Consider the following 23,421-nt stretch of genomic DNA (forward strand, 5'->3'; position numbering starts at 1 on the left):
TTAGCCGTAAATCGCACATTAATGTAACCTGTCTTTGTGATTTATGTCATGCAGATCTCCGTGTGCTGATGTCATGACACGTCTAACAGTTTCCTCTGCAAAGGAATGTAGACACGCTTCCTCACCCGCTCTGAATCGTGATATGAATCATTCAGTTTAAGACAACAGTATTTACTGGAGGATCCACAAGTGCAAATGTAAAGGGCAGGGATTGTTAAAAAGATGCACTTTTATTGCATACGGCAATGGACAGAAAATCAGTTCCTTCTTTTAGTTTTGCACGTGCACTTTGCATTGAGCTGAAAAAAAAACAAGTTCTTAAAGGCAGAGACGTATGTTCATTGGACATTCTTTCCAACGAGAAGTCAGTCATTACACTGGGTTATCATTAACGGGTCCATTCACAGTGTTGGAACATGTGGTCAAGGTTAACTGTCTGTAGGCTAGTTCCCACACAGCATATAAAGTGGTGCCCCCTGACTGCAGAAGCAGTAACAAAGTACCCCAGCCACAATTGGTGTAAATGAATCTAAAACGCATTCAACAAGTGCCCAAAATGAATGTGCGGAAATTGGCAGCTGTCCCTTGGACACAGGATGATTGAAAGCTGTTTTAAATTGATGCATATGCAGATAGTGTATTAATCTAAATGTGTTGATTGTACATCTTTGCTCTCTCGGTCAGTCGTGTGGAGGCTTGAATCTTCTCATGCCTCAAGCCTTTTAATGCGCCCCGTGGAAAAGACAATAAATGGGTTATGAGTCTGTGGACGTTCATTGAATAGTCTCAGTCAGTTGCCTCATTCTTTCAACTTAAGCTAAAAAAGAAATCCTGACATTACTTATTGTCTCTTATCTTAAGTGATTATTGACAATAATCTATGTTTAGTTGGTTGTGAGTCGGGACATTCATTTGTCAAAACGACTCGATATTGAGAAATATTGTGATATTGCTGTCTGCGCTTTATTGTCAGACCTTAAGCTTTAAAATAAACGGAATATTTGGAATCTTTCCCAAAAGACAAAAGCACAGTAGTGTTTATGTTTAAAAAATGAAAACAATTCAAAATATGCAAGCATATTTTGTTTGGTAATATAGGAACGAAACAGAAAAACAAAAATAACACTGGTCAACAAAAAAATTATTGTTGAAGATTTTTTCGCTGATTGAGGACAAGTTTGACATGCTAAATCCAAATATCACATTTGTTTTGCTCCAACAGGTCAACCTTTAGAACTATGGCCACATGTTTTTGTTTCTTTTTGTGTCGTTTACATGTACAGGTATTTTTACTTTGCAGGTTCAAATAAACACATGTTCATGCCCTGAATTTTGAAGAAGGATGACGTAACATTCAATTTACTGGTGCTTACTTTTATCAATGCCTAATATTCAATTTACAGTCAGCAAAGTTTGTAACATTTGATTAATAAAGTGGTAACAACTTGGCATAAAAACCTTACCTGAACGAGAGAAACGGATGTAATTTTCGGTTTCCGCGATGCAAAATTGTCCTAAATCAGTTGAAAAATCATCGAAAACTTACAGAAATATTTTTTTGTAGCCCAGTGTAATCCATTCCAGGATCAAACTCAACAAATCCTTTGTTAACGGCACAGGCAACATTGCCTGTAAGTAATTTTGGAACATTCTTCATGGACATATAAACAAAATTACTGGTAAATTATATTCTATTAATGAATGTTTAAACAATAAAACCCTCTCGAACACTGTTAACATTAATGAGGTATAAAGAGGTTCTATTACCAGTCCCATGCAGGGGACAATAAATGTTCCCGTTTTTCTCATAAAATGACAAACTCAGACCTAAGGACCATTTAGACTCTTCACTTAACCTACTGTGCGTATTTTGGTAATGTAGGAGGAAACCGGAACACCCGTAGAAAACCCACGCATGGGTATGCATGCAAACGCCACACAGGAAGGCAGGAGCTCGGATTTGAACCCACGATCGCTAAACTGTGTGTCAGATGGGCTAAACAATCAACCACCATGCTGCCATTCATTAAATATATTTTTTGAAATGATTGACATACCATGATGAAATAACCCAAAAAAAAATCAAATACAAACTTCTATGATGCGCGGGTACTTGCTTGAACTTGCCGGTGTAAAATGCACGTTTCCCCCTCTAGATGGTGGAAGGAGGCTACAGAAAGTGTTTGGTATTAGCAATTAGCACAGACCTGAAGTTCTCCTTGCAATATGTGAATTGCATGAAAGCTGTTTTTAGCAGTTGGATGAAGTATCAGATTTAAAAAATATTTAAAAAATTAAAAAATAAAATGAAAAGTTATGTCAAGATGAACACAAAAGGTTTGCAATACAAAAATTCAGTGTACTTGGTTGCCATCCAAACATATTTTAACAAACATGATTGACAAAAAACAGAACATTGGATGGAATAAAAAAAAATCCAACAAATACACTTTTTTTCTTTTCATTACATAATTCATTTTTAATTATTTTTTCTTTAAAAACAATTCCATTGCTAAAAAAAAAAAGAATACCTCCAAAATACACTCAATCGTTGCACCAAAATCACTATTTACACAGGTTGCCTTCATCTGTTTTCTTCAGAATTCATTTCAAAATCCCAAAGTAGAACTATATCTTATTTAAGGGGGGTGTATAAATCAGTGTATTTGTCATGTATTCTCATGTCAATGAATAGTTAGGATCATTTCTGCACTTGTATCTGTACAGTTTGAAGGGGAACACATTTAAATTGTGCCACTCGCACAAATCTTATGAAGCTGTCTATGTCTTTACCGTTATGCACTTTTGTCTTTCCCGTTAACATATTTTAGTGGGCCACCACCGTTTGCTCTGTCAATAAGGTTTGCCTTTACTATGAATGCCTAAAATTTTAATTCAACAATAACTTTTGGAAAATAGGACTTTAAGCGTGGCTGTCTCAGCATGGGAGACATGTACAATTATTAAACCAAGGCGGCATAAAAACAATTGCTAAATTTTATTTTATTTTATTTATTTTTTTGTCTTCACCATTATTGGTAAAACTATATGAAAATAGCACATATACAAACAAATGTTTTGTAATGCAAAAGTGATGAAACAGTGAAATGTGTGCATCCAGTGACTTGTAATTACGGCCCATACAGTTGTTGTTGTTGTTGTTGTTTGTGGCAAGGGGCTCCCATTGCAGGCTGTCTTAAAGCAGCGGTGTGAGCACTGATCCAAATCAGTCAGCTGCACTGTTGCTCATGTGTGCACGCAACCTCCTTCCCTCTCATTCACTGCTTTCCACTGACCCCTCCTCCATCCCAAATCCTGCTCCTGCTCCCGAGTGCAGTCATTTCTAGTGCAGCGAAATGTCCCTGGTGACACTGAAGGATGACGCAGGCTCTTACCTCCATTCTGTTTATCACCACCCCAGCACTACCTCCCAACACCATATTTTACCTCTTCCTCTTCTTCACTCATTTTTCCCCTTTAACATTCCCTCTTCCTGCCTCTCTCTCCTGAACTCTTACAGTATACCTCTCTCTCTCTCTCTCTCTCTGCTCTGCTCTGCTCTGGCACTGCAGTGCTGATTGTGATTGCACACACACACACACACGCACACGCATATGCACCCACACAGAGCGTTGCTGAGAGGCAAGGACTGCAGCAGCATGCACCAACCGCGGTCGAGCTGCTCGGGAACATGAGAAAGGCGAACTGAGGCGAGAATGTTGTGTGCTGTCTCACGTCAGCATGCATCATTGCAGCAGCGGTAATGATGCATTTCAAGAGCAGATAGCTTATATTCTCCAGCCTCCTCTGCACTGCCTCTGCATCCTGTCCTCCCTGCTCCTCCCACTCAAACTCTTCCTCCCCCTCATCCTCCTCCCGTCTACTGCTTCACTAGACAGGACTATAGATTGACCGGGACTTGCCAGCGGTGGATGATCAGGTTTGCTCCGGCTGGAAGATTCCTCTGTGGCGATGTTACATCTGCACCGATTCCTGGATTTTAATTGACATTTGAGGCTAGAAGATAACTGACCACCTGCAACGTAGCTTGGATGTGTGTGTGTGACTCCTAAACAGCATTGCCATTGGTTCATTTCCTTGGTTTTGCTGGTTGTTTTTGCCTTTCGTGGCTAGCAGGCACTGCAGCATCAGGACCGCAAGACCGATGAAGTAGTAGGGCATGAGGACCCAGGGCGATCCAAACGAAGGGCTTGAGTGCGTCCATTGCTACCGCTGCTGAGGTGCTTATCTTGATTCTTTTTTTTTTCTCCAGAAAAAGAGTGTCTGGTGGGGGTGGGTGGTGAGAGAAAAGGTATCCAGGCCCCTGCAGAGCCCAGCGGAACAGGGTGGCTCGTGCATAGAAGAAGCGAGCAGGACGTCCTGTGGGAAAGGGCCGGCTTGATCAAGCATTGGCCTCCTGATGGTGGCTATTTTTGTCTCCCCTAGCTGAGTGAGTGGGACAGCGGGTGGAAGAGAAGATGCTTATGGCCCGAGACACGGCGCGAGATGAGGCTCAAAAGCTACACAGGAAGTGGCTGAAGCACCAGGCCTTCATGGCAGAACTGGCCCGGAACAAGGAATGGCTGGCCAAGATAGAACAGGTGAGTAGATGTGTTGCAGGATGGAGAGGTCACATAGATAGAGCAGGTGAGTCAGAGGGAGGTGGGAGTGGGGTGCCATGTTGATAAGAACACATGTCTGAATTGCCTTAGAAGCGAGGTGAAATTGGGAGAGGTGTCCTAACTCATTGATCATTGTTTTATGACATGGCAAAGGGGGCATCCTGAATAACATTCTCAAGGTTATGAATGCTCAGCTCGCTTTTCACGTTCACAGAGCTTTTGCCACTCTCGCAGTGATGTTAAGAGTACAATTGCGTCGGTCCATCGTTTAGCTTAGCGACACAAAAAAACCTTTGCGGCAGTGGCGATCATACAGATAATGTACATTATTTTTTTCATTTGAACTGTTATTCTATGGTCATCTTGAAAGGCAGGTTTTCTTTTAAAGACAGAACTGTGTTCCCATCATATGCCATCCCATCTACATAATGCAATATCCTCTCCCTCGCTGAAGCTAAGGGGGCTTTTGACATGCAAATGAGCTCAATTTGCACTCCTTGTATTCCATGTTGCAGAAATTTTACTTTCATTCGAGGAATAGCATTCCCAGTTTAGAGAAGCTGAGGATGTTCTAGTTTGAGAATGTAGGTCCTGCTGATATGTAATTGGTTTGTTACTTGATAATTTGTAATGTAAACTCTTCAACATTCATCTCTTCATTAAGCTCTCTCTATTACAGTCGTATTAAGATACATTTCATTTCATTCATACAAAAATCTGTTAGAATATGATGACGTGTTCTTGGGATGTTTGAGCTCATTCTTTATATATCCATCCATCCATTTTCCACACTAGAGTTGCTGGCGTGCTGGAGCCGATCCCAGCTGATTCTGGGCGAGGGGCAGGGTACACCCTGCACTGGTTGCCAGCCAATGGCAGGGCACATAGAAACAAACAATCATTTGCACTCACATTCACACCTACGGGCAATTTAGAGTTTTCAATGAACCTACCACGCATGTTTCTGGGACATGGGAGGAAACCGGAGTACCCAGATAAAACCCACGCATGCACGGCCACAACATGCAAACTCCACACAGGCGAGGTCAGATTCGAACCCGGGTCCTCAGAACTGTTAGGCAGATGTCCTAACCAGTTCTCCACCATGCCACACATTCTTTATATACTGAAATATAAATCTATTGTATGTACAGGTACTTAAATTTGTTACTTTCTACTTACTGCAATAAAATTGATTGTAATCCTCTTTACACATTAATTTACTGTTGTCTCCATTATTAATTATTCATGAGCTAGTGTAACTAATTATATCCATGGTCCTTGAAGACAAGTCCTACTACTGTTGCCTAATGTACCTAATGTATCAAATTGGCCATTTTGGCTGTCTACAAAAGAAATGCATTTCAAGAATAAGCTACGGCAGTCTTGACCGACCCGCGGAGTGAATCGGTACTGCCACATAATTTCATGTAGCCCACCAAAGATTAAAATATGTGGTTTTTAGAAAACTTATGAGTAAATGTTCTATAACTATAGTCTAGAAATACAGTGTAGATGGAGTTGATTATTTCACGGCAAAGTCAGTTTTTTTTATATTTGGCATACAATAGCACAATCATCAAACAAAATCTTACGTGTTGGTTAGTTTTAGTCTGTATGGTTAAATATAATTCAAATTTAGTTCCAGTCATAAAGATCACACACGCGCCATAACTCTGTAGCCTATGATGAAAACAAGTTCGACAACTCTGGTCTATCCATCCATCCATCCATTTTCTGAGCCGCTTCTCCTCACTAGGGTTGCGGGAGTGCTGGAGCCTATCCCAGCTGTCATCGGGCAGGAGGCGGGGTACACCCTGAACTGGTTGCCAGCCAATCGCAGGGCACATAGAAACAAACAACCATTCGCACTCACAGTCATGCCTACGGGAAATTTAGAATCTCCAATTAATGCATGTTTTTGGGATGTGGGAGGAAACAGGAGTGCCCGGAGAAAGCCCACGCAGGCACGGGGAGAACATGCAAACTCCACACAGGCGGGGCCGGGGATTGAACCCGGGTCCTCAGAACTGTGAGGCTGACGCTCTAACCAGTCGGTCACCGTGCCGCCAACTCTGGTCTAGACACTCAAAAATATATGATTTATTTATTTTAATCTACGTTATTTTTCAACAAGCGAGAAAAGCGTAGAAAAGTGTATAACCTCGGGAGTATGTAGTTGAAATGTAACAGTTTGACAACAACAAAAATACAGTACCCCACTTGCCTCAAAAATGGTTTGTTCCGCACAATCCCTCCCACTTCTCGCCAACCTGGCTCTTGAGTGCACAGAGCAATACGCTGCCTTCCAGTGATGTACAGTTGTGGTGCAAGTACCTGGCTTAAACCAGGATACGCAGCACATTTATTAACTTCTACCACTTAATACCAACACGCTCCAGAGGGCACGCTCCTCTGCTATATGACTGGCTGCTGCATCGCGGGAAGGGCAGGCTATGCTGACCATTCCAAATATGTATCACATTTGTACCAAATAAATACAATCAAAATTGTTACAGGAAGGTTTAGGTTGGGTTGGGTTAGTGGGATTCATAACGCTGCCATGCTGAAGTCAGATCATTCTTTTCTCTCCTGGAAGCAGTAGGGCGTTTCCTACTGGATACAGCAGCCATGTGGCTGCCATTCTGCGCCTTCGGCCCCTCCGACCACCACCAAACATCCAACCACATTCGTTCTTGGGCATGAATGTCTTGCCCAGGGACACAATGCAGTCTGTTCACTCCGGTCGCAGGGCGTAAATGGACCCTCTGCACCACGCCACCCAAAAGTGTTCACTTTCACTCTCTTGCGTTCAAAGTATGCACATAACGCAATTTCTGTTCATATGTTTTACATGTCGTACATTGCATTTCATATAAAAGAGGTTTTATTTTTGGTATTTAGTACTCACTATAGGGGGCTGGTTTACTAGAGAAAAAATGTATGTAGAGATGAGTTGTCTTTCCCTCGAAATTAGTAGGGTTACAATATGTTGGTTTTATATAAATCCAATCCATTCTTCTTTTGCTGTGGCTTCACATTTGGATAACCTTCGTCAGCTCATGATAATGCATAATCACGGTGATCCCTGCGTGAGTGGAGCATTGTCACTGCACTGTGGCAACAGAAATGTGAGTGGGTACCCTTATTAAATACAGAATGAGCTGGTGATAAACGCTTGCGAGTTAAATATGTCCGCGGGAGCTCAGTATCTGTCTGCCTGCACCCTGATCAAATGAACCAACTGCTTTTATGGACAGTAATTGAAGAAAGAAGAAAATGAGAAAATACGGAGTATGTCGGTGTTTTTCTCCTTTCATTTAGAAGAACATTTGTGAGGTCATGTTGGAGGATCCATTCTTGTTCATTCCAAAGGTTGCTCTGAGAAAGCCCTTTTACACTAAACTAGAGTCATGCTGGAACAAGAAAAGACCTTCTCAAAACTATTCTCACAAAGATTGATTATTTAAGAGATCCATACATGCATAGATTTTCTGTAGCGTGGTCCACGCTGGGTCGATCTGAGCTGGATCACCTGACTCTACGGCCGAGATGCGGGGTACAGCTTGGATTGGCCAACAGTCAATTAGACATTTACATTTACATTTAGACACAGTCGCACACAATTTTACACCAATGGGCAATTTAAAGTCTTCGATGAACCTACCGTGCTTTTTCGAGCACAACATGGAAAAGCACCCGGAGAAAATCCGCAGATAGATGAAAACAACACAGAAAGGCCGAAGATGAGATTCAAACCCATAACCTCTAGCAAATTAGATTGGGATTTGCATGTACTCCCTGTGCTTATGTGGGTTTTCTCCAGCGACTCCGGCTTCCTCTCACATTCCACAAACATGCATGTTAGGTTAACTCAAGACTCTAAATTGTCCTTATGTGTGACTCTCAGTGTGAATGGTTGTGTTTGTCTATATGTGCCCCGCAACTGGCTGGCCACGGGCTCAAGGTGTACCCCGCCTCTCACCCAACGTCAGTTGATGTACTCCATTTTGCTACAATTGTTTCAATTACACGCAATGGACAGAATTATTAACACTGGATGAATAGATTACATCGATAGGGCTAATTTAAAATTAAAAATAAAGATGTTTGTGTTATAGATGTAGGGGTCATATGTCTTGCCTCTTGCGCTTCCACTTCCTATATAATCCTCTTCCAATGGCCTTGTCTTTATGTCCTATTAACCTCACTTACCCAAGTTTCCTGCTCCCGCTACCTGAGAGACAAAAGCTTGTACTGCAATCATGCTGCCATGATTGTTGAGCTTTGTGGTCTTTTGGAAGAGTTTGGCTCTGTCCTTTGCCTTTGTTCTTTTTTTTCACTTCTCACTATGCACGCTCAGTATGGAACATAGCTCCAGGTCAGCTCATGTACAGTATGTTAAAGAACTGTGGATACTTCTCTGTTACAGTGTGAGCACTGACCCTGTGCCAAGCCTTACCTCTGGCACAGATGTCAATACTTTGTAAATAAAACGACATAGCCGGCCCGAACAAATAGACCAGCTCGATATTTGCATATGGAAACAATATCAATCCTAAACACCAGTTGACATTTAGGTGGGTTAAACCATCGAATTAACTATAGTCGGTCATCTTTGGTGTTTCCTTCACCCACTACTGATTAAGTCTCACTTATTGTTGTTTTTGTTTAAATGGCTTTGATGCCAATATAGGAGTAGCACTTTGAAAGATGAATTGGCGAGCTGCAAAGGCTCATCAGTTTTAGATGCTGAATATAATTTGAACTGTAAATGTGTCTCATTACTGTGTAGTCTAATCCAGTATGATTTCTTGAATTGTAGTATATTTGTCATCTGCAATTGACTGGTGGCATGTACAGGGTGTACCCCGCCTCTCTCTCTCGCAAAGTCAGCTGGGATAGGCTCAAGTTATGTGTGATCCTAATGAGGACAAGTAGTATGGATGAATGTTTTTGCCCAGGTCTCAAGTGTGCATACTGTAAGTGGACTCAATGCCATATCTGCACACAGACAGGAGGTGAAAGAAATACCAAAAGAAATGACTGACGACCAGTTCAAAGTCTACCCTACATCCCAAAGTCAGATGGATTAGGCTCTAGCTCACCCATGACCCAGAACAGCATAAGCGATCGAAAATAGATAGATGGGTGGATGGAAAAATTGCAAACAGAAGATGATCAGTTAAGTATATATTAGAATACTGATATAAAGTTAATCTTAGTCAATATACTGTACAATGGAACCTTCTGGGATGCCGGTTAGCCTAAAATTTTCCCATAAAGGAAATAAATAAAAAATATATACGTACTGTTTTTCAGATTTTCAGGGTCAAGCTGTCACCATCATAAAACATTTATCAACTGTATGTATCACACATTAATCACTGTGAATAATAAAATGGGAAAAAAAAAATATCAGTCTTGACTTTACGGACAAATGACAACAATATTAAGGTGTCTTGCACAGGTTGGGCTTCGAGAATCGAGAACCGATGGAAACCGGGACTAACATTCCAGTTCTCCCGGAATCGTTCAAATTTTCAAAATGCGGTTCCCAGTTTCGATGCCTACAGTCCGCCAACCCTGAAGAAAAAAGTTGTGAAAACCAACGAAGAAGCGATGAAAACCAACGAAGAAGAACATGCACGAAAACGTGCTTGTGGCCAACGGCAGCGGTGAACAGAAGTGTTAACTGTGTTAAAATAAATGACCAGTGGCCTCAGTGCAACACTTGGAATAAGATTATATTGTGCTAAGGAGGCTTTCACAATGTGTAGAAGTCTGACGTGCTCCCTTCCACACTGAGCCTCAGTCAAAGTCAAATTGGGTGAGTGAAACAATAAAATACGTCTCTGCCAACATTGAGGCAGCTAACAAGTTAAAGGGTGGGTTGAACTCTTGCACTGAAAGAAATCAAGGATTTACAGAGCATTTGGTTCCATTTATTACTCTTTTTTTGCTGTCTCGTTTTACTTTGTGAAATAATTTTTCGTGTCACAATGCTGAGTTACAGTGCGTACCCTTCAAAATTGAAGACCACATGCTTAAAACAGCAAGGCAAGTTAAAACCTGCACATATAAACCATTTGACGATTTAAAAAAAAAGGCGCAAATAACTATTTTAACAATGCTATATTTACCTTTTAGCTGAAAATATAATTAATGAATATTAAGTCAATTGGGTTAGTTCCACACACATTGCCTTTTAGTTCATAGGTTTGATATTAATACTGGTAATATAGAATGTTCATTTGAGATTATACTGCAGGCTGCTAATAAAATGATTATTTAAACCACGCAAACCTTTTTGACCAAGCCCCCTAAAAGAATCATAATCGAGAATCGGAATCGGGATCGGACTAGAATCGCTCAAATTCAAACGATGCCCAACCCTAGCTATATCTCACTTTTTAACCTTCTTAATGGTAACACAAGTGTTAAAACAAAGTTAACTACTGTTCTTTTCTCACATTCTTCTCTTAACACCTCTCGTGTACTTAAGTGTACAACCTCAGAGGCATTCAACATTTGAGATTCCACTGTGAGAAATCATCACAAGACACTGGCAGAAACAATGTCGCCTACACAAATTACATCGGTATCTGCACTTGAGAGTAACATTGTAACTTTTCCTGTTCCATATATATATATATATATAGTGTGTGTGCATTAATTGGGGACTCTAAATTGCCCGTAGGTGTGAACGTGAGTGCGAATGTTGTTTGTTCGTATGTGCCCTGGGATTGGCTGGCAACCAGTTCAGGGTGTACCCGGCCTCCTGCCCGATGATAGCTGGGATAGGCTCCAGCACGCCCGCAACCCTAGTGAGGAGAAGCGGCTCAGAAAATGGATGGATGGATAGTGTGTGTGTGTGTGTGTTTGTATATGTTTGTGTGTGTATCGTGTACTTGTGTTGTCTTGCCACTACAATGACCCAATATTGTAGGAGAGCAATCTCAAAAGATACTGCACATTTGGTTACTTGTGAGCCATTATGTTCAAAAGTAGGTCAATGACATGACAGCGAGAAAACTCTTATCTTGTTCTTCAGTCCGGTGACTTATTCGCAAAATGTTTTAAAGCTGAGTGAAGCAGAGAGTTGCGGTTTGGGTAAAAATCGAGTTATTCGTCAATGTCAATAATTATATTTAAACTCTGGCCACGGTCAGTATAACAATTACAACCATCAACGGAAACCAAAGGTGTTAAGCCACAGTTGTTAATTTAAAAAAAAACAAAAAAAGTATGTTATATCAATGTTTCTTTATGTTGATTTATGATAGCGACACATCTTGCTTCCTTATTTGGTCTTTATACAACAAAAACATGGGACATAAAGCCTACTGATATTTGACCTTCTTGTTTTAAACAGCACAGCGATTGGTTGTGTAGTGTACATATAGTAACTACACTTTTGTGGAACTGTCAAGGGTTAATTTCTCACTCAGTGTGCTGTAAACAAGCGCCATGTGGCAAGTCCAAGGTGTAGTCTACCTTTAGCCCGAAGTGAGCTGGGATGGGTTCCAGATTCCCATCACCCTGAACAGGAAAGTTGATGGCTTTAAACAGCCACAAATTGTTTTTGAGTTGTTTCATTCCTTAGCTCTTTGTTTAGCTGTGGTTTGATACAGAGGCAAATGTTTTAATTATAGTTTTATTAAGCATGGGCAAACACAAATGTCCCTGCTGTTATTTAAAGCACTTTGGCTCCAAAGTAATTGGACAATTATCAATACATTTTGTTTACGGACAATGTGGACTGAAAGAGAGACACAGAGTTTGTGACATGGTGTTGCTTTTCTGTCTTCAGTCGGTGTAAATACTTTTGTCAACAAACAAAAAAAAAAAAAACAAGCTCTTACATAACTCCAACTGTACTGCTGCATCAGCATCACAGGAAAGCCTGAAGAATTTCGCACAGTATCATACTGCCATGTGGATGCTATTACGACATTGTGCCGTGGTAGACATAACTGCTTTGAAGAAGAAAAACTCGCAGATGTTCATTGGATCCAACTGCGTAAAGGTTTTGCCACAGCACGGCACACCCGCAGCCCGATTCCCGTTCCACAAACCTTTGATTCGCATTACCTCCCTTCCTCTTTTACTCTGCCTTTCCTCTCCACCACCCCATCTCTGGTTTTGTCTCCTCTTGCCTCTGTGTGTCAGTAAAGCCACAAGAGGAGGGAGACCACTTTCTGCCGGCTCTGCATTATGAGATGGAGAATGAGGCTTAGGGATGTGAGAGAGACTGAGCACAAGCAGAAGTTGAACAGAGAGGCTGTGCCAAGAGGAGGAATGCAGCACTGCATTATGTGAGCCATAGAATAGATACAGTAGTCCAGCTCCACAGCAAAATTACAGAAGCGATGCCGGGCTTTGATGCACAGAATGTTAAGGTTATTACCATATTTCACATTTCAGGAATTCTTAAAGATGGAACTTTTCCATGGGAATTACCATTTTAGGGAATTACAGAGCTAAATTGGTCAGGTGCAACTGTGGCAAATTACAGGTTTATCTATAGCAAGGCACTGCAATATTACAATAAAACATCTTAATATTAGTCTTAGCTAAAATGATTTGTAAGAATTTCTAGTTCCATGGCCACAGCACACAATTTACTGCAGACTCTTGAGGCCACACCCACTTTATGACCGTATGTGAATACACTGTGAATTGCTCCATCATGTCATAGATGTTTCAAAAAACCTGCACACTACAGCAGGAGTATTGAGGCCACTGCTGTATTTTGAATCCGCACACTACATCCATTTTAATCTGTAAAATGATTAAAACACTATTCACAAATAAAACAATGCATTTAAAAAAAAACACACACACACAATTTAGGCAAAACTAACTTTCATTGGAAAATTTCTAGTTTCCTTTTGCAACACTACTCTCATGAAGAGCATAATATGAAAGTATCACTGACATCAACAAGCAGATCAAATCAGTGTTTCCGGTCAAATACTACAGACGTTTATACTAGAAATATCAGCTCGACTGATACAAAAGAAAATGCCGGATGCATTGATTAGAATGCATGTCTTCATTCGGAATCTCTCACAAAAAAAAGAGAGAGAACGAGGAAAAGCTCAGGTACAGGACATAAGAGAGGTGTATTAGACTTACCATGCACGATTTGTAGGTCAGCCCGAGGCCAAATTTTGCTCTATTCCTGCTTCTTTGCAAGCAGGTAAGTTGCTGCCTTGGCATGGAGCAGTTTTATTCCATGTTATTTCTGGCTACAGAACTGATTTTATCTACTGCCTATTTTATTTTATTTCCTCAGTCCAAACAATGCCATATGTACAGTGTACAGATCAAGGTTAGACTTTGAGCCTCGCCAGCTTCCATGCTAATGATGACTCAATGAATGTTTGATTTTCAGTGTAATGGAATAGAATGATTGACACTGCATACGTTGAAAATGCTTTATAGCCTTCTCCAGCTGTAGTGTTTCATCTTCTCCATATCTGCTACTGAGAGAGACAGCAGCTCATCCCATAAGAACCGTCCCTTGAAGCTATAGCTGACATTAATGCCGTGTACAAGGGAGAAACAGAGTCACTCAGCCAAGAAATGAGAGTCTCACATATAATGCCTATTTTAAACTAAATAAGGCTAGCAGTGTTAGCACTGATACAGTGATTTGTATCAATCTGTGTTGTCAGTGTCGCCTCTATCAGTTTAACAACTGTTCCTGTTTTCCTTCCTTAGGAAGGCCAGGGGCTGATCCAGGAGAAGCCGGAGCTGCGCACAGTTGTGCAGCAGAAGCTAGAAGAGATCAGAGAGTGCTGGTCTGACTTGGAGACCACAACCAAGGCCAAAGCTCGCCAGCTCTTTGAGAACAACAAGCCGGAGCCGGCAGTGAAGAGCTACTCGGACCTTGACAACCAGCTCTCCCACTTGGAGCAGCAGCCCCCCCAACTGGAGCAGGCACATCATCTGCCCACATTCAATGAGCAGCTCCAGAAATTCCAGGCAAGAATATAGGAATATATGGCCCATACTAAATATTAGAAAAAATATATTATTGCGCCGTGTTTCAAATTATTATGCAAATGATATTTTTCTTCGATTTTCCTAAATAGTCGAAGCAAATGACAGCATAATTTTCAAGTCATCAATCGTTCGAGTAGACATTGAATGTTTTTGATCAAACCTGCCAATGACAACTGTATTTATTTTTATTAAATAAAGAATTTAAAATGCACTTTTCGAAATTATTATGCACAACAAAGTTTCAAAACCATTTAGGATGTTAAAGAATTTAAAATAGTTATATGTTCAATTTGCAGCATTAGGAGATCACGTTTACTGAAATCAAAAGCCATTTTAGTCAAAAACATCTTAACAGGTCGAATAACATTTGAAGTCTTATTTAATAGCAGCTTCACAATTCGTGTATCCTATGAACGTGAATTTTGGGAGAGTTTCTGCTTGAATTTTTTTTCAAGATGTCGGAATAGCATTCCAGAGCTGCTGTTTTGATGTGAACTGCCTCCCACCCTCATAGATGCGCCAAAGGTTCTTCATAGGGTTGAGGACAGGGGAGGATGTGGGCCACACAAGGAGTTTCTCTCCTTTTATGCCCATAGCAGCCAATAATGCAGAGGTATTCCTTGCAGCATCAGTTTGTGCTTTGTCATGCATGAAGATTATTTTGTTTAAGGAAGCGCGGTTTTTCTTTTTGTACTATGGAAGAAAGTGGCCATTTTCACACCTTTAGGGACCTAAAAGGGACCAACCAGCTCTCGCTGCATGATTACGACCCAAAACATGACTCTGCCAACTCCTTGCTGAGATCCCAGCCTTGTTGGAACATGGTGGCTATCCACCAACTATCCACTACTCCATGCATATGGACCATCCAGGTTTGAGCGGCACATATCAGTGAACAATCTCATGCTGAAAGGAATACTTTTGCATCATTGGCTGCTATGGGCATAAAAGGAGATAAACTCATGGTCTGGCCCCCATCCTCCTGTGACCACATCCCAATTGACGACCTACCGAGCCTCCTCAAGTAAAAGATCTATCAAGGCGGTAGGCAGGTCGCATCCAAACAGCAACTCTGGTTTTTATTTCATTAAATATGACCTGCTAATTCTGTAACTCAACAAATGACTTTTTGAGTTCTTTACAACCTGTGAGATGTTTTTAAACTGCGTTGTTTGTAATAATTTGGAACAGTGCTTTTTTTTTTTTTGGTATTAAAAATACAGTTTCCATTGGGAGGTTTGTTCAAATCCTTCAAATGATATTCTAAAAGTTGATGACTTGAAAATTGTGTTGACTGTCCCATGGACTATTGATGAAAATCAAAGAAAATGTATCATTTGCATAACAATTTGGAAAAAAGTCTAAAATCAATATCGTGTTTGTGGCGCATGCAGAAGACACATTCCTAAACACAAATAGCCACCTAACCCTCCACCCCCCGACCCTATCTTTCTCCACCACCCCCACCCCCGTTGACAATTGTTTTTCAAGGGCGAAAAACTTCAGTCAATACAGTATTTGTACGTTTTACATTACATACATATGCAACAATTCCGTTGAACATTTACCTTACTTTAGCTGCAACTCTACTGTATCGTTTTGGCATAGGCTATGGAGTCTCAGTTTGGGGACATTTACAAGGATGTGGAGGAACTGGGTAGCTTGCAAGGAGTTTGCCTTCCCCAGCGAGGTCTGATGGCAGGTGACAAGGAGGGTGCTGAGCAGTCAGGCATGGCAGAGACCCGCATCGTTCGCCTCATTGAGCCCCTGAAGGAGAGACGCCGCATCCTGCTGGCTTCCAAAGAGATGCACCAAGTCGCTCAAGACCTGGAAGACGAGATGGTTAGCTCATCATCTTCTCATTTTTAAATATTTGTTACCATTCCCACATGTGCACATTGACTAAATGCATTATCTTGTTTGATTATTTAATAGCTGTGGATTCAAGAGAGGCTTCCCCAGGCATCATGTAAGGAATATGGCCGTAATCTCCATAGTGTGCAGCAGCATGTAAAAAAAAAACAGGTGAGTATCACAAAGGTCAATTCTAAGCTAAACGTAGACCTAAACCCTTCCTGAGATTTACCTGAGATCGGTCTTTCAGACTCTCCAGAGGGAGTTGGCAGGGCGGCGGGCTCGTGTTGAGGAGGTTCTAGACAGGGCGGGAATTATCGCATCGCTGCGCACTCCTGAAGTGGAGTTTGTGCGTGAAGGGGCTGGCCATGTGCGGCAGCTGTGGGAGGTGTTGCAATTGGAGCTGGAAAGGAGATCTGTGATGCTGGATGCAGCACTGCAGGCTCAACAATACTACAGTGAGGCAGCCAAAGTGGAGTCCTGGTTGTCAGGTCAGAAGCTGCAGCAGGCCAATGACGAAAAAGGCACGGTACGGACAACACTGGCAGTCAGTTTATTTGTAAACCCACTACTCCAGTACACAGACTCACTTCTGATTGTTTTCAGGATGAGGCGAGCACCCTGCAACTGTTGAAGACTCACCTGGCTCTGGAACAAACAGTGGAAACATACGCAGAGACTGTGGGCATGCTGTCCCAGCAATGCCAGCAGCTGCTAGAGCTCGGACACCCAGAGAGGTGTGACATGACTCATCATTTCACTTGCTGTTCACCTATCAAGCTCAGTTCATAGCTTTAGAAAAAGAAAAAAAAAATCTATTTTTGTTTTAACTAGAACGGTATAGCAGTGCAATACACATGAATTATAGTCAAGATTTTCTGTGTGAAACACAGTTCAGTTTCACTGGCATCATGTTCAAATGAACAACAGTATCTAAGATCTAGGTATCTCATTCTTCAATTTGGATCTACAGTAGGTGTCTGTAAAATAATGCAAATGAGAGTTAACAGTTTTATTTGAGATGCAGGTGGTTGTAATGTGCACAAAAGGGCAGGGCTATGGGCAGAGTTACACAGTGTTGGATTCAGTCCGCCTCAAAGTCGAGCGGTCCCGGCTTTGACTCTTGGCTCAGGCCTTCCTATGCGGAGTTTGCGTGTTATACCCATGCATGTTAGGTTCATCGAAGACTATAAATTGTCCACGGGTGTGAATGTGAGCGTAAAAGTCAGCTCGGATAGGCTCTAGCTCACCACTGAGGCTAATTAGGATAAGTGTTTTGGAAAATGGATGAATGAATCGATGTGTTGGATTCCATTATACTGTATTGTCCAATTTGGGGTTGTATGTATAACATCCTGAACAATTGCTAGATACCTGCTCGGGCACATTGTGGTCATCTCCAACCATGCATTTCTAATTGTAATAACTTATAATAAGTGAGTTTGTCATCTGGTATTGTTATTTTTTCCTCAGTGAGCAAATCACCAAGCAGCAGTCTCACATAGACAGACTGTATGTGTCTCTGAAAGACATGGTGGAGCACAGGAAGATCAAGCTGGAGCAGCAGTACTGGCTTTATCAGCTCAATAAGGACGTAGAGGAATTAGAGAAATGGATCACTGAACGAGAGACTGTAGCAAGTTCTACCGATCTTGGCCAAGACCTGGAGCATGTTACGGTGAGAATTCAGATCACTGCAGTTTTACGCATTGGTCTTCACTAATTACAAGTTGTTTTATAGTTGTGGGTTATGTTGGATCTGTATGCCTTTTGTGCTGTAACAGTTTTGCTGTGCAACAGGGATGCGAACCACAGCAGAACAATAGTTAGGCAATAGTTAGATATTTGACCACAAGTAACGTTACAACAATCAAATCATGTTCTTATTTGTGGATGTGTGTGTGTGTGTGTGTTGGGGGGGGGGGGGGGGGGGAGAACATGGAATAACTACCCAAATAGAACAAGATGAGAGAGGACAGAAAAGGGGAGGACAGGACAGGATGTGGGAAATGATAAAGGCAGTGCGACTGATGAGTGGTGCGGTGGGATGCTTTTTATAGTGTCTAAACACAAGTAAAAAACTGTGAGTTGATATCTTAATATAACCTGTGTTATTATTAGTGGTCCCAGCACAAGCAATTAAAACCTATAGCGTGACTGGATGTAAAAACTTGTACCACTGGTACATACAGTAGTCTGCAAAAGTGTTTTTTTTCGATAATTTTGAAACTTTGTCATACATAAAAGACAGAAATTCAACTGCATGCTACAAGTGTTATGCATATGACATTGTGATTATATTCTAATTAAGAGACTTTAATTATATATGGACATCATGCCATTGGTAAAACAACAAATCTAATGGCAGAATGAGACTTTGGTACTGCACTGGATGTGTCAATATTACTAATCTTGTGTAAACAGTATAATAGCCAAGTGCTTTTATTGTTCTTAATTGATTATCTTGTGTTTTCATCATAGATCACATGTTTTAAAATACACATATTACATTATTTATATATTTTTTCCAGATGCTTCAAGAAACGTTCACCAAATTTGCCTCAGAAACAAACAACATTGGCCAGCAGCGGATGGAGCAGGTAAACAAAATGGTGAATGAAATGATCGACTGTGGTCATTCGGATGCAGCCACCATTGCTGAGTGGAAGGATGGACTGAACGAGTCCTGGGCCGACCTCCTGGAGCTGATGGAGACCCGCAGACAGATGCTGGCAGCATCCAACCAGCTCCATAAATTCTTCACCGACTGCAAGGAGGTGTGTTACGAGTTAATAACAGCCTGTGTTTCAGGCGTGTCATTTTAAAGGGTGTTTGTCTGGCTGTAACATAACGCTCATATTTTCAAAGCGCTCGTGATGACGACCCTGTCTGGTGTTGTAGGTTTTGGCTCAGATCGCAGGAAAGACAAAGCAGCTGCCAGAGGTGAGGGCATGCCAAGCCAACATCACCAATCCAGCCACCCTGCAGAGACTTATGCACTCTTTTGAGCATGCCCTTCAACTGTTAGTTACACAGGCAAGTGATATAACCTCTTCTGAAAACCATCAGTGACATCATTTACTTTGTTTTTTGGGGGGTTTGTACTTTTATATGATACAGGATGTACAGTTAATCGATTACATACAAAATGATCATATAGATTGTTTTGGGGGGGGTGGGTGCAACTCTTGTGACCGTATTAATCAACAACCTCACTAGCTATGATGAAGTCATTGCATCCTATCTTGGTTCAGGTACGACAGCTGCAGGAGAACGCTGCACAGCTGCGTACTATTTATGCTGGTGAGAAGGCTGAGGCCATTCTGGCAAAAGAGCACGAAGTAATGGACGCTTGGAAGGAGCTGTTGAGCTCTTGTGTGGCCAGCCGTGTCCAGGTCACCTCAGTGACAGACAAAGTGCAATTCTTCTCAGTGGTGCGCGAAAATCTTATGTGGATGGAAGGCATTAAGGGCCAGATTGGATGGGACGAACCCAGGTAAAATTTACTCTTCTTGTGAGCATATTAGTGTTATAGTGTCGAGCGAGGCTGCAGTGTCATCTTGACCTAATTTGCAATGATATCTCTCCTCAAGTTTCAATATCATGTAATCAAAGCGTCAGAGACTGACTTGAGTTTTCCATCCGTCCCAAATATGCAAAACATGTCCATCCATCCATCCATTTTCTGAGCCGCTTCTCCTCACTAGGGTCTCGGGCGTGCTGGAGCCTATCCCAGCTGTCATCGGGCAGGAGGCGGGGTACACCCTGAACTGGTTGCCAGCCAATTGCAGGGCACATAGGAACAAACAACCATTCGCACTCACAGTCATGCCTACGGGCAATTTAGAGTCTCCAATTCATGCATGTTTTTGGGATGTGGGAGGAAACCGGAGTGCCCGGAGAAAACCCACGCAGGCACGGGGAGAACATGCAAACTCCACACAGGCGGGGCCGGGGATTGAACCCGGGTCCTCAGAACTGTGAGGCTGACGCTCTAAACAGTCGGTCACCGTGCCGCCCTTGCAAAACATGTAGTAAATAGAAATTTTTTAAAAATATATGTAATTGATACATATATTTAGCAAGTTGAAATCAATTGCTATGTTTGGCTGATCATCGGTCATAGCTCATTCTACATGACCAACTGTGAAGCCAGTAGTTAAATTGGGGTAAGGACCAGATGAAACCAATTGGTCTGAGACCAAGGTGGTATGTTTTCCAAATGAATTTGGCACAATTCAGTTATGGTGACCTCAAGCCGCTCTTGGCAAATTTCTGGTTTGACCCAAGACGACATAATGATGACTTACCAGACATGTCTCTGGTTCTGCATATACTGTACTGTATGAGGTTAGCATGTTGTCTGATAAATGCATGTTTTTTTTTTCATTATAGAAAGGAAATAGGTTCACTCGACTTTTTTCTACTTTACTTTAGACTGATATATTGTGCAGTCAATTTTCATTTTTATTAAGCTATCCCAAAAATGAGTTTTGCTCCATGCTGCGTTTATTAGCACCGATTCCAATAATCCATACAGCAAGTCATTTTCGTGTTGCACGTGCATTTTTTATTTTTTATTTTTTGGCTTGGAATTTTCATAGTGTAAAAAGGAACCAAACAAATTTACAACCTCATCAACTGACGGCATAAGAGAATATGAACCAGATGTAAACCACCCTTGATCTCAAAATCGATTAATCTGGGTTGGGTTTGCTATACTCTTTAGTTGCCACTAAATCTTAATTATTCAGTATAACAAATCATAGAATTTGTGGTGCATTCCCTAGTGCACAAAGCATTGTCGGCTATGGTATGGTATGATAAGGATTTGACTGTCCTTGAAAGACCTCACTCCTATTAAACACATTTGGGATGAACTATTACGAGAAAAAACTGCTCAAGTACTCGTATGTATTGCTTTTTCTAATCTGTAATTCTAAATAATGCATCATCTTTCTTATCTCAGGGATTTGACGGCATTGGAGGTCATGATGAAACAGCACCAGGAGCTAAAAGCCAAAATAGATGGCCGCAGCAAAACCATCCAGCAGTGTGCAGATCTCGGCAAAATCCTTATAGCTGCTGGCAACCCTGCATCGCAGGAGGTCAGGCGAACCAAACGATGAATTACTTCAAATTCCAAATTATTCATGCACATGAGGATAACTACACAAGCAACACAAGTCCTTCTTGAACTCAATCTGATCTCAATCAATATATTTTTGGGTCATGGTTGCAGATTAAAGAAAAGCTGGACAGCCTTCTGGCCAAGCAGAATGATCTTGTTGAGAAATGGGACAAACACCAGGAGAGGCTACAGCGCAGTGAGTTGCTTACAATTGACACAACGTAATGTTAAATAAATTAACCTTATTAGCCTCCAGGTTAATGTGACACAGGTCTGAAATCAATATGTAGAACCATTGTATGATATGACACGCAAATGCAAATTTACTGTGCCACATGCATTATAATGTGAAGTGATGGTTAACAGATTAACGGGAGGCTGTTTTCTTCAGAACATGAGAGGTTCCAGTTTGCCCAGGAGACAGTAAGGGCAGAAGCCTGGCTGAAGGCCAAGGAACCTCCGATCACCTCCAAGCAGCCAGAGGGCGGTCAGACCCAGGCCCAAACTGATGAGGTTGAGCAGCTCATCCTTCGCCATGAAGCCTTCCGCAAGGCTGCTGTAACCTGGAAAGAACGCTTCAGCTCTCTCCGCCAGCTTTCCGCAGTAAGCTTGACTGTAGCTAAATGTTTAATCCGTTTGATTCCACAGGAAAAAAAAATCTTGGGGAATTGTAGTTGCTCAGCAGACATGGATCTGTACCAGTGATTCTCAAACTGAACTCAAACTCATTTTTGCCGCGGGCCACATCGTAGTTACGGTTTCTCTCAGAGGGCCGATATGATTGTGAAATATAAATGTTGAGTCACCTTATATTATTACATACACAACAAATCAATGGATGACTAGTTTTGAAATAAAAAAACTGTTACTGTACTGTGAAAAGGGTGTTCGTAACGAAAACATGGTTGCAGTATCACAACTTTATTTTTTATTACATATGACAATTTAAAGTTTTTTTGATATTCGCAAGAATCATGGCGTTTCAAGCAAATGATTTGGTTTCGCGGGCCACATAAAATTATGTGGTGGGCCGGATCTGGCCACCGGGCCTTGAGTTTGACACGTGCGCTACAGATATGCAAAAAATAAATAAATAAACCACTGACCAAGTAAAGTTCAATTGTCCTTAACTTTCAAGCTACATACATTTTCATTTAATCTTTAATAACTGGTTTTAAACAATTTTATTATTATTTTTTTTAATTTAAAGGTCCCCGTACATCCAATTTTTTTATATATAATCTTTGATGTCCTTTTATCGGGTATGCAAATTAATCTGGACTGAAAATGCCCATAATGTCCTTTTTAAAGATGTTCTATTTTGTCTTGTTTGCCTGGGAGTTGAGATAGACGGATTTATCACATGTAAATAAATATCACAATAAATAAACTTTGCTTGCTTTCTTCGCTCATCTTCTCAATATGGAATATTGAAATATGGAAAACAGTTTTGCTCTGATTGGCCGGTTGGCTGTTGGCGATATTGCTGAGCCTCCATAGCGAAATCGCATTTGGCTCATTCGATGACGTGGGGTCTTACTATCGTCGTGAAGTAGAATTGACCAAGCGTTTGATTGTTCGATCACGGTCACAACCCCACAGAGGAGGGGACGTGTCACCCGGGTGAAGTAAAAGAGAGGAAGATATTTTGAAAGCAGGTGCCATTCAATCACTTCAACGTAACCGGTTCGCGCCTTTCATCCCCATGCCGTTCATTGTTTTATTCCATTCAGCCGACAAACCGCATAGATGCCATACTTAAACCAGGTCACAGACTAATTTTAACCTATGTTATGCATA

General features: G+C 41.4%; 1 protein-coding gene across 1 annotated transcript in view; it reads left to right on the forward strand.

The window, feature by feature from the left end:
* Positions 1 to 3,633: 3,633 nt before the first annotated feature.
* The window catches only part of sptbn4a (spectrin, beta, non-erythrocytic 4a), a 35,491-nt gene continuing 15,703 nt past the window's right edge, over positions 3,634 to 23,421 (forward strand). Inside the window, exons 1-14 of the mRNA XM_061752280.1 lie at positions 3,634 to 4,241; positions 4,447 to 4,601; positions 14,352 to 14,615; positions 16,245 to 16,478; positions 16,572 to 16,661; positions 16,741 to 17,019; positions 17,097 to 17,227; positions 17,964 to 18,168; positions 19,022 to 19,267; positions 19,392 to 19,526; positions 19,745 to 19,986; positions 21,460 to 21,598; positions 21,733 to 21,817; positions 22,013 to 22,224. Of these exons, the coding sequence (XP_061608264.1) occupies positions 4,479 to 4,601; positions 14,352 to 14,615; positions 16,245 to 16,478; positions 16,572 to 16,661; positions 16,741 to 17,019; positions 17,097 to 17,227; positions 17,964 to 18,168; positions 19,022 to 19,267; positions 19,392 to 19,526; positions 19,745 to 19,986; positions 21,460 to 21,598; positions 21,733 to 21,817; positions 22,013 to 22,224 (2,385 nt within the window). The 5' untranslated portion in view covers positions 3,634 to 4,241; positions 4,447 to 4,478. The remainder of the gene's footprint in view (positions 4,242 to 4,446; positions 4,602 to 14,351; positions 14,616 to 16,244; positions 16,479 to 16,571; positions 16,662 to 16,740; positions 17,020 to 17,096; positions 17,228 to 17,963; positions 18,169 to 19,021; positions 19,268 to 19,391; positions 19,527 to 19,744; positions 19,987 to 21,459; positions 21,599 to 21,732; positions 21,818 to 22,012; positions 22,225 to 23,421) is intronic.

Source organism: Phyllopteryx taeniolatus, chromosome 17 (genome assembly GCF_024500385.1).
Source record: "Phyllopteryx taeniolatus isolate TA_2022b chromosome 17, UOR_Ptae_1.2, whole genome shotgun sequence".
Classification (NCBI taxonomy): Eukaryota; Metazoa; Chordata; class Actinopteri; order Syngnathiformes; family Syngnathidae; genus Phyllopteryx; species Phyllopteryx taeniolatus.